At 42.1% G+C, this 19,194-nt stretch overlaps 1 protein-coding gene across 2 annotated transcripts in view; it reads right to left on the bottom strand.

The window, feature by feature from the left end:
* Positions 1-19,194, bottom strand: part of SLC16A10 (solute carrier family 16 member 10) — a 120,704-nt gene that overhangs the window by 9,904 nt on the left and 91,606 nt on the right. Inside the window, exons 4-5 of one of the 2 annotated variants that reach the window (XM_087444006.1) lie at positions 13,882-14,025; positions 1,263-1,491 (exon numbers count right to left, since the gene is read on the bottom strand). In XM_087444006.1, coding sequence (XP_087300132.1) covers positions 1,263-1,491; positions 13,882-14,025 — 373 coding nt within the window. The remainder of the gene's footprint in view (positions 1-1,262; positions 1,492-13,881; positions 14,026-19,194) is intronic. The other variant, XM_087444007.1, reaches the window with a different exon arrangement.

Here is a 19,194-nt window from a genome sequence, read left to right as displayed (position 1 = left end):
CCGGCACAGGAATCATCCCTTTGTCCAGAGATCCATGCTGCATATGCTACCCACACATTAGTCACTTAGAAGCCATATCAGTTATCAGATCAACTATCACGGTATCACAGTGCTTGTGTTCAAATAACCCTTATTTTACTTAATAATGGCCCCAAAGTGCAAGATGCTGCCAATTCGGACATGCCAAAGAGAAGCTGTAAAGTGCTTCTTTTAAGTGAAAAGAACATAACACATACAGGGTTTGGTGTTATCCGTGGTTTCAGGCATCCACGGGGGGTCTTGGAACGTATCCCCCATGGATAAGTGGGGACTACTGCACATGTAGTTTTTAATCATAAATTAAATTTAATCATAATTTGATCAGAAGTTCTCATAATAATTCACACTGGCACCCAAGTAATATTGAACGAGACATCTCTATACTAAAGGTGAAATTCACATAACATAAAATTAACCATTTAGTGGCACTTAGCACATTCATAATGTTGTGCAACCACCACCTCTATCTAGTTCCAAAATATTTTCATCACACCAGAAGGAAATGCCATACCTATTACGCAGTGACTCCCTAGTCCCGCTTTGCTCCAGCCCCGGGCAACCAGCAATCTGCTCTCTGTCTCTATGGATTCACCTATTCTGAATATTTCACATAAATGGAATCATACAATATGTGACCTTTGTATTTGGCTTCTTTCACTTAGCATGATGTTCTCAAGGTTCATGCACCTGGTAGCATGTATCAGCACAGTACTTCATTCCCTTTTATGGCTGAATAGTAGTAGTCCATTGTGTGGATATACCTCATTTCATTTATCCATTCATCTCCTGAGGGACATTTGGGTTGTTTCCACTAAATGTTATTTTTCATTAACTGTTTCTCAGGGGGATATGATCTCTTACACAAAGCATACATATTTAGAAATCTCTCAGAATCTTCATTTTTTTAAAAAAAGAAACCATGTTCCCATTCCTCCAAAACACATACTAAGTGAAATATAGGAATTGTGAAAGCTTAAAGCCCAGAAGTTTACTATTACACGTTTTATGAGTGTTTTAGGTATCAATAAGGATAAGAAGGACTCCTCAGCAAACTTTTTCAATGTGTATCCACAGCTGATCTTATTAAAAATGTTATAGATAAGGCACACAAAAGCAAATGACCAGTAACCAATAAATCACAATATATTTTACATATAAGTGAGACTTAGGACCTGCAGTAGAAAATGCTATGAATATAATTACCAGAGAATCATTACATTTACCTGCAATGGGTGGGCCCACAGTCATGGGTATAGACATGAATCCGAGCAGAAATCCAATTGCTTGGGAGACATCCTGGGTGCCAACTAACTCAAAGGCAATGGGGGCCATAATGGAAATGAAGCATCCATCGAAGAGACCCATGATGAGACAGACAGCAATGAGGGCCCCAAAGACGTCACACAGGGGAATCATCATGGACATCAGACCGATGAGGATAAAGGAGAGTACCTAGGACAGATACCACAATGTTAACTCTGCTCTCAGGAAAGTGAATGTTACCATTACTGAGCAACCTGCTTAGGGCTTTTAAGTGGTTATTAGTCACCTCCCCAGCCCAGTTCGTCTTGATTTTATATACATAATCAACTCTCATAATCATCCCCCCCGAGTTCCCCCAGCACTTTCTCAATATTTCCATTGAAGGACAAGAAGAAAGTAACTATTTTTATATACTTACTTTCCCTTCCAGCCTGTAAGCTCTTTGAGGTCAGAATCTGTACAAAAGTCATTTTTGGACTAAATATTATAAGGTTTAAGGATCTTACATCTGGTCAGTGCTCAATGAATATTTGTTCTTTGAATACCAGCTGAAATTCATTCATCAAACATTTGATTTTTTAATTTTACCTTTGAAATTATATACACTTTATTGGTATTAGTCCTTTGCAAAATGCAAATATGCCAGCAAGATCAGTTCTTCACATCACAGAGCTTCTGGTTCTGGGAATACAGTGATGTAAGTTTTAGATATTTAAATAATCAATTTAAAATATACTGCCTGCTAATATTCCAGACATGATGAGCATATTCAGACCAAGTGAGAGAGATTAAAATAAGTAACCATGATTTGATATGTATTATATAAATATGTATTGAATTTTGATTATTCAAATTCCAATTGTTTTGACTGTCATAGGAAATATGATGCATAATATGCAATGAAAACATTCTACTATAACATCCTAAGAACTAATTTATGTAACCCATTTTTATTACTTTGATAGTATAAATCAATATTATTATCAGAAAATATTTTCAAACACTATGAAAACATTATGTCTTCTGGTGGTATATCACAGATATACCCTATTTAAGCACCCCAGAGTTAAGGTGAGAAATATTTTGAGCCATTGAACCCTTTCACTTTAGTGTTAGAGTAGTTAATAGAATCACACACCTGATTCTGCCTGCCATTTGGTAGCTACTGTGCCACGTGCTACACACTGTGCTATGTGAATAACACCTGGTTCCTACCCTTGGGTTGTGGGAAGATGAGCATGTAAATAAATAAGCACACAAAGTATTCTAGATGTTGCCAGAGTTGTATATTCAAAGTATGATGGGTATAAAAAAAGAAGGAGCAGACAACTCAATAACTTTTTTAGGTAAAGAACTAATTAAAACTGGACAATTCACTAGTCAGCAGAAGAAATGTTTTAAAGCATCAGGTTTTTGAAAAGTATGCATACAACAGCAACTATCATTTATATAGTGTTTATTAAATGTGAGACACTGTTCTAAGCACTTTAGATGGTGATCCTAATAACAACTTTTTGAGGTGGATACTAATGTTATCCCCATTATACAAATGAAGATAGTGATGCTGGGAGAGGTTTAGTAACGCGCCCAAAGCACAGCTGGAGCCAGCCTGGAAGCCATGGTCTGTGTGGGCAGTAGCAGGGAGCAGATGGAACTGTTCCTTGAGGGTCTGCTCCAATGACAATGGGGCTGGGGAGGAAGAGAGACCACATAAAACAGCATCTGGATCACCATCTTCATCTGTTCTGTTTGTCCTAGGACCCACTAGGTGCACCTATGGCATACCAAGCTTTGCAGCACGCCTCAGGGCAGCCCCTCACAACCTTAGTGTGCATCAGGATCACCAAGGAGCTCCTGAAGCGGCAGAGTGTGAGTGCGGGGATCCAGGAATGGCGGTTTTCACAAGCTCCCCAGGTGACTTTAACACAGGTGGTCCACTGACCCCGCAATAAGAAACATGCTCTTGAAAAAGTTTTCAAACTCCAGGTTAGGTCTCTTTGTGACACTATCATACCATATAGCCAAGTAAGTTTTTCTTCTTCATTACTAAAATATGGCTTTATGGTAAAATTATAATTAGTTTAAGACTCTGAGTTGACTATTTGAAAAATAAGTCTGATACTTCATATTTTCTTTTTTTTTTTTTTTTTTTTTAAGATTTTATTTATTTATTTTTTCCCTCCAAAGCCCCAGTAGATTGTTGTATGTCATAGCTGCACATCCTTCTAGTTCCTGTATGTGGGACGCGGCCTCAGCATGGCCGGAGAAGCGGTGCGTCCGTGCACGCCCGGGATCCGAACCCGGGCCGCCAGCAGCGGAGCCCGCGCACTTAACCGCTAAGCCACGGGGCCGGCCCTGATACTTCATATTTTCTAAAGAACACAATCTCCCCATTCTCCTGACTTTTTATTTTCTACTTAAATATCTTTTTCTTCAACACAACTTCCATGAAAGCACAAGCATAATTTCTTAGCAATGGGTAATTATTGGGTTTGCAGCCTGGTAGGTTGGAAAGAACTAAGGCTCAGAGAGACGAGACCAGGTTCTAGCTCTCTGTGACCTTGAGCTAGTACAAAGACTTCCTCCATGGGCCTGCCCCATGGCTTAGTGGTTAAGTGCATGCGCTCCGCTGCTGGCGGTCTGGGTTCGGATCCCGGGCGCGCACCGACGCACCATTTCTCTGGCCATGCTGAGGCCGCGTCCCACATACAGCAACTAGAAGGATGTGCAGCTATGACATACAACTATCTACTGGGGCTTTGGGGGGGGGGAGGGGAAAAAAAAAAGACTTCCTCCTGATGCTTCCAATCTGTGCAAAAAGAGATCTAAAGATAAATCAAAATGTAGAAAGTGGTTTGAAATTAACAAGTAAAGATTTAGGGAGTCATTTTTATTGGAAAACTAACCTGACAAACCCTAATATTCTTTTTTTTTTTTGTGAGGAAGATCAGCCCTGAGCTAACACCTGTGCTAATCCTCCTCTTTTTGCTGAGGAAGACCAGCTCTGAGCTAACATCTATTGCCAATCCTCCTCCTTTTTTTCCCCCAAAGCCCCAGTAGATAGTTGTATGTCATAGTTGCACATCCTTCTAGTTGCTGTATGTGGGACACAGCCTCAGCGTGGCCAGAGAAGCGGTGTGTCAGTGCGCGCCTGGGATCCGAACCTGGGCTGCCAGTAGTGGAGCGCGCGCACTTAACCGCTAAGCCACGGGGCTGGCCCCCTAATATTCTTAATTATACATACATTTTAACTCTACCTACAAACGTAAAAGGAGCTAAACATGGAAAGTCATTTGAATCTTTGAAACATATATATCATCATCAACTCCAGAGAATCTAGACTAAAACTTTAGGACACTATCGGGCCAGATTCAATGAGTTTAATTGGCAAAGCCACAGACCAAACATTCCCCACCACACCACTGTAGTTATACTAGGTTAGCTTTCAGGAAGATATTTTTTTCTGTGAATGTGCTTCCTATTCTTTTCCTGTTTTGTTCAGTGCAAGTCTCTTCCAAGATAAGAGCACCAGAGTGAACTGTTGAAAGCCCAGCACACTACTCGGCACAAAGTCAATTTTGCTCAATAAACGAATATTTTCTTGGACCAATTTATGTAACATGAGACCCAGGCACTTTACTTTTGGTAGTTACCCTGATTTTTCTATCCACTTTTGGCCCCTTCAAAATTTTGTTCTTTGGTCAGTTTTGTAAGAAATCATTCACTTAAGAGTTTCAAATTTATTACTATATATTTTGAGCATATTACTTCTTGATATTTTACCTGACTGCAAGTTCTCCTTTTCTCAATTCAAACTATATTAATTTATATTCTCTTTTTCAATTATTTGACAATAATTGTTAGTTATTTATAATTATTAAATTTTAATCGTAATTACTAAATAAAAATTGTTAGTTACTTAAAAATAAAATTTCTTGGTCGTCTTTAAGAATTGAGTTCCAAGACAAGGGTGCCCACTCTCACCACTCTTATTCAACATAGTACTGGAGGTTCTGGCCAGAGCAATTAGGCAAGGAAAAGGAATAAAAGGAATCCAAATAGGCAACAAAGAAGTGAAACTCTCGCTGTTTGCAGATGACATGATTTTATATATAGAAAACCCTAAAGAATCCATCAGAAAACTATTAGAAATAATCAACAACTACAGCAAAGTTGCAGGGTACAACTACAGCAAAGTTGCAGTTACAAAAATCAGTTGCATTTCTATACTCTAATAATGAAATAACAGAAAGAGAACTCAAGAATACAATCCCATTTACAATCGCAACAAAAAGAATAAAATATCCAGGATTAAATTTAACCAAGGTGAAAGACCTATACAATGAAAACTGTAAGACATTATTGAAAGAAATCAATGATGACATAAAGAAATGGAAAGAGGGCCGGCCCCGTGGCTTAGCGGTTAAGTGCACGTGCTCTGCTGCTGGCGGCCCGGAGTTCGGATCCCGGGTGCGCACCAACGCACCGCTTCTCCGACCATGCTGAGGCCACATCCCACATACAGCAACTAGAAGGCTGTGCAACTATGACATACAACTATCTACTGGGGCTTTGGGGGAAAAAAAGAAAGAAAGAAAGAAAGAAAAAAAAGAAATGGAAAGATATCCCATGCACAGCGATTGGAAGAATGAACATAGTTAAAATGTCCCTACTACCTAAAGCAATCTGCAGATTCAATGCAATCCCAGTCAGAATCCCAATGACGTTCTTCATGAAAATAGAACAAAGAATCCTAAAATTCATATGGAGCAACAAAAGACCCCGAATAGCTAAAGCAAGCCTCAGAAAAAAGAACAAAGCTGGAGGTATCACAATCCCTGACTTCAAAATATACTACAAAGCTATAATAATCAAAACAGCATGGTACTGGTACAAAAACACACATACAGATCAATGGAACAGAACTGAAAGTCCAGAAATAAAACCACACATATATGGACAGCTAACCTTCGACAAAGGAGCTAAGAACATAGAATGGGGAAAGGAAAGTCTCTTCAATAAATGGTGCTGGGAAAACTGGACAGCTACTTGCAAAAGTAGACCATTATCTTTCACCATAGACAAAAATTAACTCAAAGTGGATCAAAGACTTGAAGGTAAGACCTGAAACTTTAAAACTCCTAGAAGAAAATATAGGCAGAACAATCTCTGACATCAGTGTTAGAGGGATCTTTTCGAATTCCATGTCTACTCGGGCAAGAGAAACAAAAGAAAAAATAAACAAGTGGGACTTCATTAGACTAAAGAGCTTCTGCAAGGCAAAGAAAACCAGGATCAAAATGAAAAGACAACCAACCAGCCGTGAAAAGATATTTGCAAATCATATATCTGACAAGGGGTTAATCTCCATAATATATAAAGAACTCACACACCTGAACAACAAAAAAACAAACAACCCAATCAAAAAATGGGCAGAGGATATGAACGGACATTTTTCCAAGGAAGATATACAGATGGCCAATAGGCACATGAAAAGATGTTCAACATCACTAATCATCAGGGAAATGCAAATCAAAACTACACTAAGATATCAACTTACACGCTGAGAATGGCTATAATCACTAAGACAAAAAATAACAAATGTTGGAAAGGATGTGGAGAAAAGGGAACCCTCATTCACTGCTGGTGGGAATGCAAACTGGTGCACCCTCTATGGAAAACAGTATGGAGGTTCCTCAAAAAATTAAAAATAGAAATACTTTATGATCCAGCTATCCTACTTCTGGGTATTTATCCAAAGAACTTGAAATCAACAATCCAAAGAGGCTTATGCACCCCTATGTTCATTGCAGCATTATTCACTATAGCCAAGACGTGGAAGCAACCCAGATGTCCCTCAACAGATGTTTGGATAAAGAAGATGTGGTGTATATATACAATGGAATACTACTCAGCCATAAAAAAAGACAAAAATCATCCCATTTGTAACAACATGGATGGGGCTGGAGGGTATTATGTTAAGTGAAATAAGCCAGACAGAGAAAGACAAACACTGTACGACTTCAGTCAAATGTGGAATATAAACTAACACACGGACAGAGAGAACAGTTTGGTGGTTACCAGGGGTAAGGGGGCTGGAGGGTGGGCACAAGGGGTGAAGGGGCGCATTTATGTGGTGACTGACAAATAATAATGTACAACTGGAATCTCACAATGTTATAAACTATTGTGACATCAATAAAAAAAGAAAAAAGAGAATTGAGTTCACAGAAATACACATTTATTCTTTAGCATTTCTCGGAAAATAACTAGCTGCTTCTACCTTATTTGTAGCAATACTAGTGAGAAATGGTGCTCTTTCCCAGTAGCTGTTCCTTCCCAAAATGTAGCTCAATTAGGGGGTAAGAGGCCAAGCTGGTGAGGACGTACCTATTTCTCATACGCAGGGACCCTTGAGCCACAGGAGCCACAAGGTTTAGCCAACTGTTCATGTAGGAGGTTCAGTACTTCCTTATCACTTCCCAAAACACATATTGATCCATATATCAAATAGTGGATACTGAGCCCCAGTTTGAAAGATGAATAAATTTAGTATTCTATACAATCTTTTTTTCCCCCTCAAACACAGCAGCTCTGGTTCCATTTAAATAAGGGATTCAAAGGTCCCTAATTCTCCTCTAGGCTCTGGCATTGACATTTAATAAGGCACTGACAGTGGAGATGTCTTTCTTGCTTTTGTATTCTTAAAACCATCCGAGGAAATATCTTCTGTCATAACATTACAGACTCTAGAAGAATGACCCCTTGCGTGTGTTAGTTTATGTACCTAAGAACAACAAAAAATTTTCTTTTGCTATTACCTTTCCCATTTCTATCACAAAGAGAGCATTCTTGGAGAAATGTGAGTTTAAGTTTGGCTCAGGAATCTAAGTATAGCTCAAGAGGAAAAGCGAGCTGTACCTGAATAAGCAGAAATGCATTTTCAGAGGCAGATGCACAACTGGCCACGGTTAGATTCGAGTGTTGCTCCTATAAATTTATTCAATATAAAGTTTCCAGACTTTCAGAGCTCTGGCTAGGAACCCAGGGCAGACACCAGTTGGCAGCAGAGATCTACTGGTCCATCACAAATGAAAAGGAAGTGTTCAGGCCACAGCTGAGTGGCTGGCTTCTTCTAACGCACACAGAGGCCACAGTCCTTTCAAAGTGCTTCACAGGGAGTCTGTTCAGCTTTCTCCACGGCACGTGAGAGCCACCATTTCTGCCTGATGGAGGAACTGGCTCCAGTGCCAGAGCCTAGGTGAGAAGAGAGGGCCTCATGGTCTGATTCCTCATTCAGGCTGGGGAACTGCTACGTGTTTGGATACTATTTTGGAAATAGCTTACGTTTAGTAAAGCATGTACCCTTATCCCAAGGTATCTTGAGGAAAGTGTAAAATGCTAAAAAGGAATGAAAAAAGCATGGGCAACAATGATCAGTCAATTCTACTTCAGCCAGAAGAGGAAGCTTACACAGGAAGACAGATAGGAAAATGATTCATTTTTCTCAATTACTAAAAAAATTTTCTAAATTACAAAAGTAACTCATGAATACATTCTTTACAAAATTTAAACCTTAGAAAAATATATACAGTAATATATGAAAGTTTCCCTGCAACCCCCTCCCACCCTCAACTCATGCCCACTTTCCTTGTTAGGAATAACAACTCAACAATTGGTTTGCATCCTCCTAGACCTTTCCTATGCATACACACATGTGGTTTGAGTTTCTCTGCTTTACATATATGGATATGATGTCCACACTTCAATATGTCCATGTCACAGAGAAATATGACACAATGGGAAAGTGATCTAAATCCAAAGTTTTCAATTCTTTCATTATGGAGTTATAACTTCAAACCTTCAAAACACTCTCACACTTTTGAAACAGTCACATATTAAAGACACAAATCTGTAGTAATTTAATGGTGACTAGAAAGATAAGCCTGTGAAGTTAAAAGGTGGTAAGAAGATACAGGACACAGCCTTTCCTCTCCCAATAAAGGACACACTCTGGGAACCTTTGCAAAGATTTTCTTTAACCATTATTATTGTATATAACACAGTTCAATCATCTCTTCGCTTAGCATTTAAAATTGTTAGGCTGGGGGCCAGCCCGGTGGTGCAAGCAGTTAAGTGCATGTGCTCCGCTGTGGTGGCCCAGGGTTCGCCAGTTTGGATCCCGGGCGCACACCGATGCACCGCTTGTCAAGCCGTGCTGTGGGGGCGTCCCATATAAAGTGGAGGAAGATGGGCATGGATGTTAGCCCAGGGCCAGTCTTCCTCAGCAAGAGAGGAGGAGGACTGGCAGATGTCAGCTCAGGGCCGATCTTCCTCACAAAAAACAAAAATGTTAGGCTGAAAATACCTGGAACCCGGGACCTTGATAGAAGTTTAAATTCACAGCTTTTATGCAGAAGCGTGAGATATACTCCTAAACTCTTTGTTACCTATAAGCAAAGATCTCTAGTTCAGGATAATTACGGTCTCCTTTCTTGAGACCTGCTCCAAATCTGGATCTGCCTCAGCATTTAACAGAATATTAAAACATAAAAGCAAGGATTTATCCATCATGCGCCCTGGGCCGGCACTTTACCCAGGCTGTCACCACGAATCCTCACCGCAGCCCTCTGCAGTTCTGGAGACAAGGTGACGGCAGGACTGGCTGAACCCGCGTCTCACTCCAGAGCCTGTGCTTTTCTGCTCTGCAGGCTCCCAAACCCAAGACGACAGAAATGAGACCGTGTGGGAGGCTGTGAAGCGTTTCTGTGCCTGGCTGCTACTCAAAATTAGCTTCAAGGGGACAAGGAAGGGAGAGAACTGTCACAGCCCCATGAGGTTGGGCTATAGCAGACGAAAGGAGGGCAGCGGGTATGTCTGAGAAAACACACCGCCAAGGAAAGCAAGGAGAGGAAGGTAAGCAGCAGGAACATTCCAACCCTTAAAGCTGGGCCAAAAGGCAGACAGCCAGGGAGGGAGCGAGAAAGAGGAACGAGCAAACAGGCAGAGCTGGAACTGGTCGCAGCAGAGAAGAAAGAGCCAAGAATCAGACAGCACACTGAATGTCTGGGAGTTGGGGCAGGGGAGCCAGGAAAAACGGGGGAGGGAGGGGAGAAGAGAGTGATGCCAAGGAGCAGGTCCAGGAGGCTGCGTGGGTGAGGACCGCGTGGGCTCCTGCGCCACCATGTTCACAAGATGGAGCCCAGTTGGTGGCTCCCAGCAGCCACAGGACACACTGAAAGCCTCTTTCCCCTTCACAGGCCTCTCTCAAATGAGTCATCTCACCTGTGACTCAGCATGGACTATTGGGTGCCACAAACACTGCACCACATTTAGATGCAAAAAAAAAACAGAGAAGACCTAAAAGAAGCCAGGCTGAGACTAACCTTTCACCCAAAATGACATTACTCACTTTTAATTCACTGCTGTGTAACTGCAGACCAAACATGGGACGATTTAGGAAAGGCTATATTTTCTTTTGTAAATTACATGAAAAATGTATTAAAAGGTGCCCCAAAAATGTTGTAAATGACCTGATTGCCCCACCTGTAGTGGGGAAAGCTTTCAAAAGCTGTTGTGCAGTAAAACGTTGATGTATCAAATATACCATGACCTCATCCGTGGTCTGGACCTCCACCCTCTCTCACCTGGACCACTGTACTGATCCCTAACGGTCATCCTCCCCTCTTGTACTCCTGCTTCTCTCCCAGTATTCCATCTTCCACACACACAGCAACCACAGTGACTTTAAAATGTAAAATCAGACAGTGTCATTCTCCCACAAAGACCCACTACACCTAAAGTAAACTCTCTTCATCTTGGCTTTCACAGCTCTGTATAATCTGGCCCCTTCTATTTTTCCAACCTCTTCCCATGCCGCTCTCCCTGTCTTCTTGAGTTCCCAAACATGCTCAGCTTTTTCCTGCCTCAAGTATTGCTCCAGAAACTCAGGGACCGTGTCTGTCTTGTTTGTATCACCCCCACCAGGGTCTAGGCTGGTGCTTGGGGCACAGTACGAACTCAGAATTTTCTCAATGAATGAAAGGAAGCTGAAAGACTGTAATGCAACAAATGTCCATTAGAGGGCTCCCTTGACACCTGAGAACAAGACCAAATGTTCTGCTAAATGTTCCACAAGGAAATCCACAGGTATTAATAGAAGGGGGAACGATCATAGTAAATACTTTAAAAAGTAGCACTCTGCCAGCTGTCTACACTTGCTTCTAGCTGTGTAGACTGCTTCCTGCAGCTGTGTGCCTGGACCTACACACACAGACCCATAGCGAGGTGGCCTCTGTTCATCCGTCTTCACGTCTACAAGTGGAAAGAACGAGTACCATCATTCTTTCCTCCAAGGGCTGGGGCAAGGAGTAAAGGAGATAACGCATGGGGAGCACTAGCTCATTGTCTGGCTCGCGGAAGTGCTCAATAGATGGTAGTGGTGATTACTTCAACTAATGGAAGTTACTTTAGCTGAAATAAACGCCTTTTCTCATCATTTTCCTGCGCCCAAATTCCACCTCTCCTGCCAGGCCCTGCTCAAATACCGCCTCTCCTCCATACAGTGAGCAGACGTGCTCAATCTCTCTATCCCAAGTCCCCCTTTTGGATCCCCTTTACCCTCCTTCCACAGCCAAGCTTTAGTGCAAAGTTGTCCTTATTTCCATTTATTCAACTGATCATGATCAGTCCTTTGCACCTGCCACTCCACTGAAACTACTCTCTGTTGCTAAATCCAATGAAAACCTTTCAGTCTGAAATGTGCCTGCCCTCTTACTAGCTGACACTGCAGACCACTCCTGCCCCTGGAAACACTCTGTGCCCTGCTTTTTCCTACCAATCTGGCCACTCCCTTTCGGTCTCCCTTGCATACCTCTGGTCCTCCACTCACCCCCTACAGCCCAGGGATGCTGAAGTCCCACAGGTCTCTTATCCAGATGCTTTCATGAGCTCCAAACTCAACCTGGCTTTCCCACAAGCACCACAAACTTAACATGGCAAAATGAACTCATCATCTTACTCTAATTTACTGAATTACTGATCTTGATAAAACAGCAAAACCATCCACTGTTACCCAAGCCACAAACCCCAGCCCCAGCTTAGATGGGTGGCTCCAGTGAACTCTCATTCCCTGTATCCCTACTTGACTCCCTGTTTGATCCTAGGATCTCTGCCTCAGTTCTTCCTGCCTAGACTTCAACAGTCTCTAACTCGTCTCTCTGCCTCCACTCTTTTTTTTAAATAACTTTATCAGCAGCAGTTACTCTCCGTTCCCTTCCCTGACCCCTCACAACCACTAATCTACGTTCTGTCTTTATAGAGCTGCCTATTCTGGACATTTCATAGAAATGGAACCATACAATACGTGGCCTTTGTGACTATCTCAACACTTGCTCCCTCCTCCACTTCATTCTACCCTCCACAGTTACTGGATTAAGCTTATAAAATACAACTCATGTCATGTCACTCCCTTGCTTAAAATCCTTTAATGGCTCCTGGAAGATTTCTCAGGATAGAGTTCATCCTCTTTTGTGCTCATTAAGGCCCTTCCCACCCTGGCTCCTGCCTACCCTCCCAGCCAATCAAGCTACCATTCTCTCTTTATTCTGTTCAAACATTCAGTTTCCCAGACATCACATACTATGTCACACCTCCACCTCTTTGCCGACGTGGTTTCCTCTACTTGGAACACGCTTCTCCGTCTTCATTATCTATCCAACTACTACTCACCTCTTAATACTCCGCCAGCTCAGGAAGCATGCTCAGACCCTCACTAGTGATTGAGACGCTTGGCGCCTATGTTTCTATGGCACCCATTTAGATACCCATTATTCCATGTGCTGCAACACTTTTATCTGTCTCCCCATGAGACCATTAACTATTAACTGAGGGCACAGACCATGTTTCTTCTGCAGCATTTAGCACCATGTCTGGAATGGAGGAGTCATTTAAATACTTGTCAAATGAGTGTCAATACGATCTTGGCGTTGGCATTTGTTTAGTGCACACCCCATAACACCCAGGAGGCAATCTGCAATGAAGAAGTTCAAAAGATACACACACCCCTGAATTTCACAAGATATTCCAAAAGGCACATGACTGTGGGAACTATGCTAAAAAGAAAACATTCTTCCTAGAAAAAGCAATGGGCAAAAAACATTTGGGTTTGGTGGAGTTCTATGACAAAACAAAGAAGACTGTTGTTTGATTGCCAGTCTCTCATGTTGAAAACCCCAAACCCATAACTGATTTGCCCTTGAAAAACTGCTTGTAGAAGTTAGGTTCTAGAAAATATTTCTTTTTTTTTTTTTTTTTTTCTGAGGAAGATTTGCCCTGAGCTAACATCTGTTGCCAGTCTTCCTCTATTTTGTATGTGAGCCGCCACCACAGCATGGCCACTGACAAGTGGTGTAGGTGCACGCCTGGGGAACAGAAGCTGGGCTGCTGAAGCAGAGTGTGCTGAACTTAACCACTAGGCCATGAGGCTGGCCCAATATTTCTCATTTTTACAGAAGAATTTACAGAGCCATTAGGCAATACGGATAACTTTGCTGGGGGAAAAAAGGCTTAAGAAAGCACCTGTAGATAAACCTTCTTCACACCAGGCACGTAGTCTGCAATCCGGCCGAAGAGCAGCCGCCCGGCTCCTGAAGTGATGCCAATGCACATGAGAACCACCTCTTTATTTTTGTCACTTTCAAATCTTTCATTCACATGTTTCATCTGTAGACCAAAGAGAAAGAAGCCACACTAAATATGGTAGGAAAACTTGACAAGTTTTGAGACTTTGTACAAATGCCTTTGTGTCTCTACAATGTTATGGACTCTCACCTGTTCCAAATTCAAATCTTTATAAAAATTGCTGTGATAATTATTCATGATGTCTATGAAGGACAGCTAACATGATTTAGTTTGCATATAAGAAATGAGAATTTTTATGAGGTCTTTTTTTTTTACTTTTAATAAAGGGTTCCCAGAACACGTAAGCTAACTGAGCCATTAGCTAAAGGACGAGGACAGACCTTTGAATGCACCACACAACCCTGCTCTCTCAAGGTCACCCAAGGACCCAGCACATTGTCTGCTCCCCTGAAAGGCAGTTTAAGGATCAGTTCTGGAGTTTCACCTCTTCTAGGAGGGCCTGAACCAAACAGACACCCCTGAAATAAGCTGTCCTGGAGCTTCCAGGATAAAAACATGGGGTTCTCTCCCTATGAATTGGCCTATTTGTGTGACAGAACAGATAAAGATACAGAGTCAGTTTAACATAGCGGCTAAAAGAAAAGCCTCTAGAGACTCTGCTTGGGTTCAAGCCCTGGTTCCATCCCTTAGCAGCCTGATAATCTCGGGTAAGCCCTTAACCTCTAGGGCTTCAGTTTCTTTGTCTCTAAAATGGAGATGACACTAGGACTTCAAGAGAGGGGTTACGAGGATTAAGTAAAATATCTGTGTAAAGAACTTACAATAGTGCCGGGGCTGGCCCGGTGGCATAGCGGTTAAGTTCGCGCACTCCGCTTCGGTGGCCCGGGGTTCTGAGGTTCAGATCCCGGGCGTGGACCGACGCACTGTTTGTCAAGCCATGTTGTGGCGGCGTCCCATATAAAGTAGAGGCAGATGGGCACGGATGTTAGCCCAGGGCCAATATTCCTCAGCAAAAGGAGGATTGGCAATGGATGTTAGCTCAGGGCTAATCTTCCTCACAAAAAAAAAAAAAGAAGAAGAAGAAGAAGAACTTACAATACTGCCTGACACGTAGTTAATAATGATCAGATATTTAGCCTTTTTTTTTGATGAGGAAGATTGGCGCTGAGCTAATATCTGTTGCCAGTCTTCCTCCACTTTGTATATGGGACACTGCCACAGCATGGCTTGATGGGTGATGTGTAGGTCTGCACCCAGGATCCAGGCCGGGATCTGAACCCACAAACCCTGGGCCACTGAAGCGGAGCGTGTGAACTTAACCACTACGCCACTGGGCCGGCCCCAGATATTTAGCCTTTTAAAAAGAAAATGACCTTATCCCTCAATTTACAGTCTACTTAGAACAGTGACTGCAAACTGACAACCTGATGATGTTCTGAAAGGAGCATGACCAGGCAGGTATTACATCGGATGACAAAACCTGCAGCCCAGCAGCCGCTCGCTGTCTAACGTGAGCTTTGCTCCCACAGCCCCGAGGTCATGGCTTGCCACCTCTTTCTTAGCTCTTCCATTTCTCAGTGATCACCTCTCTGTGCTCACAGCAAGGAAAAAAAGCATGTCTGTACTCCCATAGCTTTCTCTGAAATAACTGAGATGTTATAACAAACACAAACAGTTGTTTCAAACAATCAGACTCACTGTTCCCTACACCAAACACTGGCCTGAATTCTGGAAGCCTACAAAGCAAATTTCCCAGCAAGCTCAATGACCCAGATGGTTCCCACGTGGCACTAGTAGCCTTTCTGGATGACATCTCCTTAAGGCACTTCCATTTCGCATATTTAAACCCACTTGAATACGCCAACACCATTGTATCTGTCTTTTCCCTTTCAAAACTGGTAACTGTTCTCCCTAACTTCTGTATTTTCACTCTTGTCCAGAATAATCCTCCTAAATATGGCTTTAATCTCATCAATCCCTTTTTCATCAGTTGCCCACTGCCTACATTTATACTTCTTGGTTTGGCATTAAAAGCCCTCCATAATCTGTCCCAGTCTATCTTTGTACCTTGATTACCTACTGATCCTTGACTCAAGCAGAAAACTCAAATGTCTACACGACTCAGGCAAATAGCATAAAGGAGTAGAACAGACTTGTTGGAGAGAGGGACATATTGTTCAGTTGATTACCACCATACAGGGCCACCAGTGTTGCCAAATCGACCTCCCATCCCCTTTTATTTTAAAGTGAAGTCAGAAATCTGGATTTTCGTGTGGAAATGTTGGCACCTCACTTATATTCAGAACACTGCGTGATCCAACCCCATGCAAGCCAAACACAACGTGCCTGCACACCGCATTGGGCCAGCTTTGATCTCAGCCTAATCCCATCTGGCCCAGCAGGACGGGTATATTCACAGGGTCGCTTAAACATATGTCCTCACCTCTCTACGTTTCTGCTGTCTCTTCTACCTTCTTCGACTTTCTAAATCCTACCCATTTTCTAAGACTAGGCTTAAATCTCAGCTTTTCTATAAAGCTGTCCTTGATCACCTCAGCCTTACATCCCCTTCTTGTTACTGCCTAAAGTTTTCATTAGCACCAAGTATTGAGTGTTCCTACCTAGACTTTCTAGCTTCTAACTCTCACACTCTCTTGAGTAAACTCTTCCACGCCAAACTAGACATATCTACCTGCCTGTTGCAAAGGCATCTCAAAGTCAGCATGCCCCATGCTGAACTTACCTCTCCTTACAACCTGCCCTCCCTCCATTTCAGTTCACACAACTACTTGGCTCAACTACCCAAGGTAGAAACCCAATAACCATCCTAGATTACTCCTTTTCCCTCTCTTCAAACCCAGCAGTCACCACCAAGTTCTGATCACTTTACCTCCTAAGAGTCTCTCATAGTTCCTTTGGTCCATGTTCCCCGGGGTTTTAGTTCTTATCACTCCTCACCGGGACAACTGCAGCCCTTCTAACGTGCTTCTTGCTTGAGCCCCGACTCCTAAATCTCTAACCTACATTCTCTGAGACCACCAGATTAAGTTCAAAATTAAAAACAACACTGCTCTGTTTAAGATCCTTTTATGGCTCCCATAGCCTTCAGGATAAAGCGCAAACTCCTGGTTTGACAGCTACAGGCTTCCTGCTTTGCTACTGCAGCCTCATGCCAGCTGCCTCCTCATGCACACCGCATGAGCACTGTGCTGTCTAATACGGCAGCTGCTAGCCACATGCGGGCTAGAGAGCACTTGCACTGGCTAGTTTGAATGGAGATGTGCTATAAGTATAAAATACATAGCAAATTTAGAAGACATAGTGGGGAAAAAAGCATGCAAAATATCTCATTAATAATTTTAAAATATTGATTCCATGATGAAATAACATTTTGGCTACATTGATTAAATAAAATATGAAACTAATTTGTTTGGGTTTTTTTTTTTTTTTACTATAGCTGCAGAGATAAGATAGCTGTTGATAAGAGTGACCTCAAACTGGCTTATTCCTCCAGGTCTTTATCATTCCCCATCCGGTGAGATTAGACAAAGTAGAAAGAAATGGATTCCAGCTCAGTTCTGAAGAAAAGGAATAACCTGATTTAAGTCAGGTGGGATATAGTTATGTGTATTCATCGGCTTTACTTGGAATCTGAATCCAGACTCTGATAATCCCACTTCAGGAAGCACCCAAAGGATCTATTATAACTTTTTAAAAGACATTCTTTAGTATTCAAAAAAGACTGAATTTACCATTCTTTTGATGAAACTAAGAACATCTGCCTGCCAAATTGCTATTATCCTTTATTAGTCGTTTATTTTTTTCCCCTGCTCTACTTTATAATCCTTAAAAGGAATAATAAGGTGAAACGTTTTGGGTCTCTTGACAGAGGGTAAATTTGGTAAATTCACATTATGCTTAACTGGAAACTAGTTCTTCAACTATGAGGGGCATTATTTCACTGAATTTTGTTATTATTATCATTGTTTAAATAAAGCAAGAACTTCAGCTTCTAATATCCCATTCCCCACCCTCAGCCAAAATCGGCAAACTATAACAGTTTCTTTGGTCAGTAAGTAAGGGAATCTAGGGGCTGGAGAACAGAATCCAGGCATGCTGGACCTCTGCGTCCTAGAGGGCCCTCCTCATTGAGTACCTAGGAGAGCGGTGTGTTCTATTTGCAGCCTGGCCTCCCATGAGTGCTGCCCACTATGTTACAAATGCCTGCCCATCTCTCATCCTCCGGACACTGGCATGCACTTTAGCTTAGCAGAATGCATAAATATGGAGCATAATTGATATTTCTAATAAAGAGCTGCATGGATAAGGACATGAAAATGTTGAACAGATGTTTCCATATTTAGCCTAACTTACTTAAACCAATGCAAAGCTTATGCTAGAGTTTACTATCTACTATGAGATAACATCATTTTGTAGAGCCGTTTGTTTCAAGTAGACTTTATCTCAATGTATATGTGCCTTTAGGGCAGGAATTAGTCTTTTATTTATGTTCTCAAACATAAATAAATTTACTCCAGGGCTGTACACCTCTCAGGGATTACCAGAGCCTGGCTGACAACAGTTTTAATGCTGCCTGCTCCAGAAACATTTTCCATCACTTAAGCAACGATGACTTTCGCTAACCACAGAAGTCATTTTTGGATTGTGTGAAACCCTATTTATTGTTTTGTTATCAAAAGATAACCAAGAATTCATTTCCCAAAATATCTGCTCATTCGATATCCATAGGTGAAAGAAGGAAAAAAGGACAAACTACTTCACAGTTTTCCCTCCTTCCTAAACACCCCACTTCAAGTAAATGGTGGTACAGCCTCTCTCTATGGATGACATGTTTCCGACCAGCCAACTGAAGAGAGAGGTTCCTCTTCCCTTACTAGAGCCCAGAGGCAGTTCCCTTTTTGAGAATTTGCGGGCAGCAGCCTAAGAAAGCAATCATCTCACTGGACTGCCCTCAGCCCTGCCTTCTCCCCTCTCCACCTCTTCCCTAGGAGCGAGCCACAGTGCCAGGCATCTGGAGACATCAGATAGTGTTCTTCACTGAGAATCTAGACTGAGTCCTCTGGTTCTCAGAGTCAACCATGAAGGAAGTTAAATGGGTGGCCATAGTATAAAGCCAGCTCCAATAAAGCTGACGTAAGTGCATTAGAAACTCAAGCTTCTCCTTGACAAATGGTTTCACAACAGAAGAATGCCCAATAGAAGGAGCCCCAGATCACTTTATTTACAGCA

This window comes from Ceratotherium simum, chromosome 19 (genome assembly GCF_057802395.1).
Source record: "Ceratotherium simum simum isolate JZ-2026a chromosome 19, ASM5780239v1, whole genome shotgun sequence".
Taxonomy (NCBI): domain Eukaryota; kingdom Metazoa; phylum Chordata; class Mammalia; order Perissodactyla; family Rhinocerotidae; genus Ceratotherium; species Ceratotherium simum.
This window is presented reverse-complemented; position numbering and strand designations above follow the sequence as displayed.